Below are 11,503 nucleotides of genomic sequence, written 5' to 3'. Positions count from 1 at the left end.
TAACACGTTTTTCACGTTTTTGGCACATTTAACACGTTTTGACATTTTTAATACGTTTAACATGTTTTTCACATGTTTTGATAGGTTTAAAACGTGTTAAAATGTCAAAAACGTAAGAACATGTTAAATGTATCAAAAATGTGTTAAACGTGCCAAATAAGTGAAAAACTTGTTAAACGTACCAAAACGTGAAAAATGTGTTAAAAACGTGTTAAATGTGTTAAAAATGTGTCAAATGTTTCAAAAATGTAAAAAACATGTGAAACGTGTCAACAACGTGTTAAACGTGTTTAATGTGTTAAAAACATTTTAAACGTGTTGAAAACATTTTAAACGTGTTAAAAACATGAAAACGTGTCAAAACGTGTTAAACGTTCCAAACATGTGAAAAACTTGTTAAACGTGCCAAAACGTGAAAACGTGTTAAATGTGTCAAAAATGAGGTAAATGTGTCAAAAACATAAAAAAATGTGTTAAAGGTAACAAAAACGTGAAAACGTGTTAAACGTGTCAAAAACGTAAAAAAATGTGTTTAATGGTCAAAACGTGAAAACGTGTTAAACGTGTCAAAATGAGGTAAACGTGTCGAAATCATAAAAAAAATGTGTTAAAAGTGTCAAACACGTAAACAAATGTGTTAAATGTGTCCAAAACATAAAAAATGTGTTAAATATGTCAAAAACGTGAAAACATGATAAACGTGTCAAAAACGTGTAAAAAATGTGCCAAAATGTAAAAAACATGAAAATGTGTCAAAAACGTGTTAAACGTTCCAAACATGTGAAAACTTGTTAAACGTGTCAAAACGTGAAAAACATGTTAAACGTGTCTAAAATGTGGTAAACGTGTCAAAAACGTAAACAAACGTGTTAAATGTGTCAAAAATGTGAAAATATGTTAAACGTGTCAAAAACGTAAAAAAACGTGTTAAATGTGTCAAAAACGTGAAAACATATTAAACGTGTCAAAAACGTGTTAAATATGTGAAAAACTTGTTAAACATGCCAAAACGTGCAAAATGTGCCAAAAAGTAAAAAACGTGTTAAATGTGTTAAACATGTTAAAAACGTGAAAATCATGTTAAACGTGTCAAAAACGTGTTAAACGTGTCAAAGACGTGAAAACGTGTTAAATGTGTCAAAAACGTGTTAAACGTGTCAAGGACGTGAAACACGTGTTAAATGTGTCAAAACGTGTTAAACGTGCCAAAATGTGTTAAACGTGTCAAAAACGTATTAAACGTGTTAAACGTGTCAAAAACGTGAAAATCATGTTAAACGTGTCAAAAACGTGTTAAACGTGTCAATGACGTGTTAAACGTGTCAAGAACGTGAAAAATGTGTTAAACCTGTCAAGGACGTAAAAAACGTGTTAAATGTGTTAAAACGTGTTAAACGTATCTGTTAGGATCTAGGTCGCCGCTGGTGGACCGGGGGTTGGACCGGTTAGCGGTTCTCACTCGTAGGGTGGTGGTTAATCCGGTTAGAGATTAACACCGGGGTTTCAATACTACACAACCTGTCACAAACCCTTGAACTAGGTTCAAGCGCGGAAGAGGTTTGCTTTCAAGTTGAAGCGGTACACGTGTATGATAGGCGGAGTCGGTTTCGGATGATGGAGATTTGGAGAATGGTGGGTCGGTTTCGGTTATCTGGATATTCGGTATGGTCAGTATGGAGTTGGTTTGTGGCGGTATGTTTAGGTTAGTCGGTTTTGTAGTGAAGCCAACAGAAAGTAAATAACACAACAGATTTTATGGATGTTCGGAGATAAAACTCCTACGTCACCCCTTCCTCTCGAAACCGCGAGAAGGATATTCACTAAGGAATACAAATACAATTCGATCGAGACTTATTTCCTGCTCGATAACACTCTTACAATTCTCACTGAAATTGTAGCGCACACACTCAGAATTTAGCACTTAGGCTTTCTTAGAATACCACACTGTTATCACTTGTAGTAAATGCACTTAGCTTTTGTTATCTCAATGTTTGTCTCGCTTAGTAACTGCCTTAATGTCTGCTCAAAAACCCGCATTTACTCTTCTGCAACTGCCTCCTTTTATAGGTGAAATATGCCAACGGTCATATTTCGAAGCCTTGAATCTGATTGGCTGATCAGAGATGCAGTGATTCAGTGTCTCAGACCTGCGGTCTTCTCCTCAGACCTGACGGTCAATCTCAGACCTGGCATCCTGTTTCAGACCTGCCGGTCTGTAAAGCAAACCTGCTGGGTTTGTCTTTTACTCAATGTAGGCACTGTCTGCTTGGACAGTTGTCTGTACTTTGAAGATTTCCTTTCTGGCTTATCCCGAAGTAGAAGGATCCGGTAGTACGGTCTTCTGCAGCCTACAGGTTTTTCCTCAGACTTGCATGGATATGGAAGTATTCAGTCTGTTCCTTTGGTATCATTCTCAACAGATACCCAAAGTGTCTTCTTGTACTAGTCGGCCTTTTGACTTGGCCTAGGTTGGCCACTTGACTTGGCCGAATATCTTTTGATAGTGAAGTGACCGGGCTTATTCCGGTTATGTTTGTCTTGTGGATTGATCGGCTGTTTGAGCTTTGGCCGATCCTTCCTTGGTCACGTTCTAAGTATGTTTGATCGGTTTGGTACCTTGACCGGTTCGGTTACTTCATTTGGTTTTCTTATTCATCCGGTCCGGTTCCTCGTTCCTGCATAGGAAGTTTGTTTAAGTTAGGTTTATTTGAACCGGTATGAATTTATCTAACAATTTCTCCCTTTTTGATTATTTTATTTAAAATTATCAAAATCATGTAAGTTTGCAACCGTAGGCCGGTTGTTTTGTTTGGCCAATTTTTGAAAAAGACTTAGAGAATTTTCAAAAAAAATTTTGAGGGAGGGGTTTGGAAGAATCTCTATCTTTTATCTAACAATTTCTCCCTTTTTGATTATTTTATTTAAAATTATCAAAACCAAGTAGAAGTGCAAAATAAGGCCGGTGTTCAAAAATAACTTGATATATATATTTATAGCTAACCGAGAAAGACAAAGCATAAATACTTAAGACAAATAAGAAAAGGAAGGAGAGTCCCTATTCCGAGTCCGTGAATTCGTAGGCGCTCTTCTTTCTCTTCGGTGGTGGTGGCGGTTGCGGTTGAGAAGATCGTGGTCTTTTAGACCGGGACCGCAGCTGTTCTTCGACTTCGTCCTCTACTGGGTCGGCTTGCTGCGAGGTACCCGTCTCGACCAGTTCAGAGATTGTGTTGAGCGTCTCGACAATTCGAACTTTCTTACTAGCCGGCTTCTTTCTTTTCTTCGGTTCTGAGACAGAGGCGGCCGGTGCTGAAGCGGAGGCGACCGCTTTCTTCTTTTTCTCGTGTTCCTTCGCAAATCCCGCCAGCCGTCGTTGCTCCGTTTCTAATCGTTCGGCATCCGCTGCGGCCTGTCTGGCCAATTGTTCAGCATATCCTGGATATAAAAGCTCGGCCCTTCTTATTCTTTCGGCCTCTATTTCTTCTTCGGTCAGCTGAGTCGCTCGCGGCGCCTCTTTGTCCTTGCTGGCTTCGGCGTCCAGCCTTTCTTGGACCCTCTTGGCAACCAGAGCATCGGCTTCTATAGCCGCGGCATCCGCGTTTTCCTTAGCTTTCAGGATTTCGGCCATCTGTGCAGTAAGTGCCTTTACTTCGGCCACGAGATCTTCGTTTTTCTTTTCCAGTACCGAGACTCGTTCAATTGTCGGGTCAACCCGTTCGAAATCCTTCTTCAATTCCGAAGTGAGACCCTCCAGAGCTATAATATGATGAGCACAATTTTCTCGCTCACCGGCCTCTTCCCATAGTCCGGTGCTGAGTTGCTCCAGGCGTGTTTGATGTTGATCCACAACCTGTTTTGTCACATCGGCGAACTTCATAGCCGTATCGAAAATGTTCCCGCATCTATCTTTGAGCGGTTGAAGCTTAGAAACGTTGTGGTCAAGTATGCGGTCATCAATCTGCTCTGATATTGATGCCTCAAATTTCTGAAGCCGGTCTTCCACCTGCCCCGATGTTGACACTTCAAATTTCTTAAGTTGCTCACCAATCCGTCCCGAAACGGATGCTTCAAATTCTTGAAGCCGGTCTTCAATCCATTCCTTAGGAGGAACTGAAACGGTGGCTTCCGGTGGTGGAGTGGGAGGGGACTGCTCGGTCGGATTAGGATCGGCTCTTTCATCAGGATTTATTGGTGCCTCCTCTTCATTTGGAGGTTCTAATTGAGCCGAATCCTCTAAGTTTATTACCTCAATTTCTGAGTTTGGAACCTCGACATTTTCTAAACTTTGTACCTCAACAGTCTTTGAAGTCGGTATTTCAGCATTGTCCTGTATCGGTGTCTCAATGTCCCTCGGTGTCTCAGTGTCTTCTCTTGAGTTTGTTGTCCAGTCAATTGGAAATTCTTCGATGACTGGAGCGGTATATACCGGTACTTCTTTCTGATTGCATATGACTTCCAGCCGCTCTATTTCCTGCCGAATTTCCAGTTTGCCCTTTTCAAGCTTATCCAATACTCGCGGTGCTACTGTAGACACCGATCCCCCTTCGGCATATTCTTCCTTAATCTTTCTGATACGCCTTCTTATCTGTCGAAGATGACTTCTCGGTATCAGTAGGCAAGTTCGGCATTGTACCTCATGAATGGTATTGGATTTTGTGAGGCTTAAGATCATGGCCTCCACCTCCTCCAACCTGGCGAAGCAATCCTCTTGGTTCAAGTCCGTCATGATGTTCTTATAGTTCGTGTTGAAGCGGTGCTCATGCCACTCCAAGTATAAGCTCATAACGTCCTCATCCCGCCTGATGATGCCCTGAAAGATATTCTGGGCTAATCTTTCGGCCTCGGCCTCATCGGCTTCTTCCCTGCTGAGGCCTTCATCATTGGCACCTGTGTCAACCCCGGCCTCACCCTCGGTGGTCTCAGGATTGAAGCTTTGTTCGGCATCGGTCGGACTTCGAGCCGAAAGATCATCGTCATGGTCCGTTCTATCTTCGGTTCCCTCTGTGTCGGCTTCCTCATCGTCCCATTCCTCATCCTCTGTTTGTTGAGGTGGATCTTCGAAAATTACTTTTTCTTTTCTCTTTCCTCCGGTGCTTGCTTTTGCTGGGGCATTATTCTTCGCGGCTTTCTTCTTTGTTCGCGGGCCACCTGAGGAACTGGAGGCCGATTGCTTTCTTGGAAGAAAATGCCTTGATCGGATGATGCTGCGTTTTAGTATTCCAACACCGGGACCGACTTTGATCTTCAGATGTAAGAAGATCTTACCGAGTTGAACGGCATACCCCCAAGACCTATCTGAGTCCGGTCTCACCATTTCCATAAGATTGCTGAAAACCGATCTTGCCCAGTTGATCTCTGTGCCTTCCATTAGACGAAAAATCATTCTGATTTTGTCTTTGGTCAGATTGCTGAAATTTCCCCCTCTTGCCAGTATCGCCCTGGCAAAAACGTCACACGCCGGGATGAGCTCCGGTTTCAGCAGTTGTTTCTTTCCGGATGTGGTAAGCGGCTCGTTGGTTGCTGATAAGCGGCGGCAAGCCATCTTAAAGATATCATCGTCCATCTCTGCTGTTGCGTCCATGCCGGTAGTTGGGAGATGCAGACTCTCGGCTACTACAGCTTCGGTGATCTCTATTTGGGAGCCGCAAACCGTTGCGAGGATCCTGTCGTAGGAAATGGTTGCGGTTTTGAAGAACTCTTCGACCGCGTCCTTGTATATTACGTGGGGACCGTCTAGTAGATATTCCAAACCGGTTTTAATCAGCACTAGTAAAAAATGTGTTTTTAACGGCGAAATTTTACGGCGGTATTTAAAACCGTAGTTAATACCTTGTTTTTAACTGTGGTATATAAAACTGCCTTTAAAAGTCTTACATTTAACTACGGTATATAAAACCGCCTTTAAAAGTCTTACATTTAACTATGGTATATAAAAACCGTAGATAAAAGTCTTATCTTTAACTGCGGGTTTTTATACCGTAGTTAAAGTCTTATCTCTAACTGTGGTTTTGTTTTTTATACCTCAGTTAAAATCTTACGTTTAATTGTGTTATATAGATCCACATTTAAAAGTCTTATATTATTATAAATCATAAAAAAAAATAATAATAAATTTTTATTTTTATTTTTTAAAAAATTAATTGAGATAAGTTTCAAAAGAGAATATTAGATAAGTTAATTAAAATATATATACTTGTAAAATATTATTTTATCAGTTCAATAAACATATCTTACATGAATTAACAATGAAAAAAAATGAAATAATAAAATATTATATTGAGACTTCATATTTATATATAGTTTTATATCCTATCCACTTGATTTAGTTTATAAATAATTCTAAAAATAATATTAAATCTTATTAATATTTTTCTCTCTCATAATTAATGACTTATTAAATAATAGACTAATTTATTACTAATTACTTTTATAAAATAATATATATATATATATATATATATATTAAGATAAAATATTTATTATTTTTTAACCTTTATAATTTAGTATGCACTATTATATTTTTTAATTCAAATAAATTTTAAAAATATAGAAAACTAGTTTTTTTTATTTACATTATTAAAATATGTTTAATGAAGATTTGATATTGTCAAGACTATTTTTTTATAATTAATAGAGATAAATTATTATCAAATATTTATTTAAAATTTTTGTTGTATTTTTATTAAAACTTATATTCTAATTAAATTCATAAAATAATGTAATAAATAAATAAATATATATATATATATTAACAAATATTAAGACTTTTAAACCGTACTGTAGTTACAAGTATATGAAATATATGGTAGTATATTTATTAATTAAAATAAAATATTGAAAAAATGAAAGAATGTAGGAAATAAAAAATAGAAGAGAGAAAGCTGTTTATTTTTTTCAACCAATTAACACGTCATTCCCTTCCCTAATTTCCCTCCAATCTTCTCTCATATGTATATATAATTTTTTTTTTTATAAAAGTAAGTTAAAAATAAATATTAATTTAATTTTAAAAAGCTAAATAAGATTATTTCTATGTATTATCTTAGAAATTTAATTTAAATATAAGTTTAAAGAAGTTTACTTTGTCAATAATTATATATAATTATAAATTAAAATATTAACCTATTATATCGATTAAATTTAAATTAAATTTAGTTTCATAATTTTATATATATATAGTTTATAAATAATATTAAATCTTATTAATATTTTTTTTCTTTCACTAATTTAATAGACTAATTCATCACTAATTATTTTATAAAATAAAATTTAAAATAATAAAAAAATCTAGTTTATAAGTTTATATTTATATATAACAAATGTCTTATACAAAGTAATTTGTTATGTGAATCACAATTATATAAAGATTTTAAATATATTTTTATTTAAGATTAGTTAATGTAATTATCACAATTAATGGTAAATAATTTAATCACATTTACAAATATTATATCTAAATTTCAAATAATATAATATATATATATATATATTATATTTATTTTAATTGAAGATAAACATTTTATCATTTTAATCAAAATTTATATTTAAATTATGTCTTTTATAAAATAAAACTATTTATCATTTTTGTATAAACCTTTATATAATTTGGTATTCACTATTATCTTTTTAAGTGAAATAAATTCTAAAAATATGAATAATTAGTCATTTTTATTTCATTTAGATTCTTAAAATATGTTTAATGGAGATTTGATATTGTCAAGATTATTTTTTTTTATTGATTAATGGAGATAAATTGTTATCAATTATTTACTTAGCATTTTGTTGTATTATTTTTTTAACTTATATTTTAATTAAATTCTTGAAATAATATAATAAATATATATATACTAATTAACATTATTAAGACTTTAAACCGTAATGAAATTAGTTATAACTACTAATATATTTATTATTATAAAATATATAGTGATTGATTCAATAATTATATATTATTATAAATTTAAATATTAAACTATTATATCGATAAAAAAAATTTAGTTTCATAATTTTATATATATTTAGTTTATAAATAATGCTAAAAATAATATTAAATTTTATTAATATTTAATCACTAATTAAATAAAAATTAAATAATAGACTAATTCATCTCAAATTAATTCATAAAATTAAATTTTAATTAATAACAAAAGTCTAATTTATAACTTTATATTTATATAGATAATAAACGTCATAAAAACTAGGTAATTGGTACAGTTTATCACAATTACATAAATATTTATAATTTTTTTTATTTTAGATTAATTTTATATTAAATAATTTAATCATATTTACAAATAATATATCTAAATTTCAAATAATATATATATATATATATATATATATATATAATATTCATATATTTTAATTGAAGATAAACTCTCTATCATTTTAGTCAAAATTTATATTTAAATTACTTTTATAAAATTATATATATATATATATATATATATATATATATATATATATAATTTTAAAATAAACTCTTTATCATTTTTGTGTAAACTTTTATAATTTGATATATATATTATGATAAACTCTTTATCAAATAAATTTTAAAAATATGATAAACTAGTCATTTTTATATCATTTACCTTCCTAAAATATTTTAATGAAGATTTGATCATTTGAATGACTATTTTCTTATTGATTAATGGAGATAAATTGTCATCAATTATTTATTTAGCATTTTTGTTATATTTGTTTTTGAATTTAGTTTAAACTAAATGTATTTGAAATTGTAATTTGTTTAGTTATTAATAATATTTTTTGTATTTTAATTTATAAATTATAAAATAAAATAAAAATATTTTTTGTTTTTAATTGATGAAAATTAAAAAAAAAATAAAAACTAATTAAGAAAGTGTGTGAAAGTATTTTTTTTATTTATAATTTATGTTTAGATAAATATTTAGGATTGTAAATAATCTGGTAATTATAAGTAATAATAAAAGCGACAAAAAATATAAACTTTTTAGTACGAGAATATAGATATTTTTTTATAAAAAATTATTGTTTATAAAATTTATAATTATATATCAGTTTTAATTAATATTAGTGTTTATTTTTTTATAATATTTGTATTTTATAAAATAAAATAAAATTTGTAATTTTTAAATATGAATAAAAAAAATATAAGAATTTAATTAAAAAATGAAATGCATACAATATCTTTGAATTATATAATATGTAAATTTATAAATATAATTGAGAATTATTGTATTTAATATTATGTTATTTTTAATTATATAAAACAATAAAAATATTAAGGAATTAAGGGTTATTTATTCCACTTCATCCAGTCTTCCATTTTCTTCTCCACGTTTTTACATTCCTCTTTTTGTGGAACTTCAACCTACTCTAGTTGATCGAGCACTATCTAAATTTCGATTCTCTTTTGCGCATTATTTACATTCCCTATTCCCCATTATTTTTTAGCGCTTCACCTTACTCGTACATTTGAAGAAGATAAATTCATATTCTCTTTTGCGCATTATTTACATTCCCTATTATTTTTTAGCGTTTCACCTTACTCGTACATCACCTTACTCGTACATCACCTTACTCGTACATTTGAAGAAGATTTTTGCATTGCTTCATCTAGCTCCCTGGTATATTTGAAGAAGATTTCTGCATTGTAAGTATAGTATTTTTGTTTTATCGGCCAGATCCTCCATCTTGTAGATAATGATTATTTGTAAGTTTGTAAAGATGCATTTATTAAGTTGTGTTATGGTGTATTAATAGAAGCATGAAAGAAATTTGGTCATTGAATATAATTAACTTTATTTATGAATTTTAGGTTATCAAAATGTGGTTGTCATTGATATAAATTTGAAAAAACTAATGAATGTTCTAAATTCATTTCCTCATTTTTCTCCATGATTTTATTTAAGTGATAGTGATCTCTTTTGGAACAAGGACGTCCAAGACGTCCAATTTAAGACAAGGACAAATAGATGGAACAATAAAATTTCTTTGAGGGAAATTTACAGCGCCACATTAGCATGTTACACATTAGCATGTTAGTATGAATTCTCTCTTCCAATTAATTTATCAAATGTAATTTATATCAATTTATTTAATATAGGAAATATTTTACTTAGTTCTTGCTTGTTAAAAGAGAGTAAAAAAGTGTAATTTGTATTTGAATCTTTTATAGGTCTAGAGAAGGAAGAAAATTGATGAAGAAAAGGAAGAGGGAGAAGGAAAAAAATGAAGAAGAAAAGGAAGAGGGAGAATGAAGAAAGAAAATGAAGAAGAAAAGGAAGAGGGAGAAGGAAGAAAAGGAAAAGAAGTTATGTCAAATTTTGGAATTTGATCATTTTTATTGATATAATAATGTTTATTTTGTATAACTTTAAATAATATATAATTATATTTTGATGTAATTATATTTGTATATAATTATATTTTTAGGTAATATTATAATATAAAAATGAAGTGTTAATTATATAATATTATTTTGAATGATTTTTATTATTGCCAATTGACTTTTAACTACACTTATAACTATCAGCTATTTTTAAACTCTAATTAGTAATTAGAGACAATTATTTGTGGTAAAAATATCGCATTTATATATAGCCACTATTAACTGCGGTTTTTAAACTGCAGTTAGAAACTATTACTTGCGGTAAAAATCCCGCCTTTATAAGTAAACAATTTACTACGGTTTTAGGAACCGCAGTTAGAGACTATTAACTGCGGTCTTATAAACCGCAGTTAGAGATTATTAACTGCGGTTTTATAAACCGCAGTTAAAAGCTAGTATCTGCGGTAAATTTACCGCCCTTAATTGTCAAAATCTCTTTAACGGCGGAACTATTAACGGCGGTTGACTACGGTAATTTTACCGCCGTAATTGTATTTTAGCAGCGGTAAATTATACAATAACGGTGGTAAAAACCGCCCTTAAATGTTACTTTTTTACTAGTGCAGTCGGTCAATTACTTCTTTTGCTTCGGCCGTTCCGTTCTGCCGAATCTCCTCGAAGTCCACTTGAGAGTATAGTTTGAACAACGCCGAATCACGACCCATGTTTGAAGAGTTTGAGAATGAAAGAATTCGGCTTCAAAGGATTTTAGAAGTTTAGAGAGAGAAAGTGAATTTCTGTGAAAATGACAAATGTGATGAAGGCTCCCCTTTTATAGGCACGGTTTGGAAGCCAAACCGTCCCATCATGAATGGGCGGGAGATTTCCCTCCAAAACGAAAGGACGCCAAACTATGGGCGGTTACGTACGAAACGGTGGGCGGCATCTTTGGGCGGGAGATTTCCCTCCAAGAGTTTGTCTATGTCATCGGTGACGCAACCTTTTCTTTGAGACCGAATGGTAGATCGGTTTCTAATAGTGTTTCAGATATTTTGATTGATCGGTGTTTATCAGTTTTAAGCAGATTTTATGAAACCGGATACGAACGATATCAAGCCGGTTATGTTAGATAGATACATAGAGTAAAGAGAAGCGATCAAAACTGAAACGATATTTCATTAGAATGGAAACCGA

General features: G+C 31.9%; 1 protein-coding gene across 1 annotated transcript; it reads right to left on the bottom strand.

Annotated features, from left to right (window-relative positions):
• Positions 1 to 1,950: 1,950 nt before the first annotated feature.
• On the bottom strand, positions 1,951 to 5,365 carry LOC124944874 (titin-like). The gene is made up of 5 exons (XM_047485222.1): positions 5,263 to 5,365; positions 4,906 to 5,145; positions 3,647 to 4,521; positions 3,179 to 3,553; positions 1,951 to 2,019 (listed from the first exon to the last, which is right to left on the bottom strand). Exons 1-5 carry the CDS (start codon positions 5,363 to 5,365, stop codon positions 1,951 to 1,953), a joined length of 1,662 nt encoding a protein of 553 aa, XP_047341178.1.
• Between the last annotated feature and the right edge of the window lie 6,138 nt (positions 5,366 to 11,503).

This window comes from Impatiens glandulifera, chromosome 7, assembly GCF_907164915.1.
Source record: "Impatiens glandulifera chromosome 7, dImpGla2.1, whole genome shotgun sequence".
Lineage (NCBI taxonomy): Eukaryota > Viridiplantae > Streptophyta > Magnoliopsida > Ericales > Balsaminaceae > Impatiens > Impatiens glandulifera.
The sequence above is the reverse complement of the archived record's forward strand: the minus strand, read 5'-3'. Positions and strand labels throughout refer to the sequence as shown.

Coding starts and splice junctions, on each gene's coding strand:
- LOC124944874 (XM_047485222.1), bottom strand. CDS start 5,365: ATGGAAGGCACAGAGATCAACTGGGCAAGATCGGTTTTCAGCAATCTT. Junction 4,522..4,905: donor CAATCCTGAGACCACCGAGG/GTGAGGCCGGGG, acceptor CGGTGTCTACAG/TAGCACCGCGAGTATTGGAT. Junction 3,554..3,646: donor ACGAAGATCTCGTGGCCGAA/GTAAAGGCACTT, acceptor CTGGTTGCCAAG/AGGGTCCAAGAAAGGCTGGA.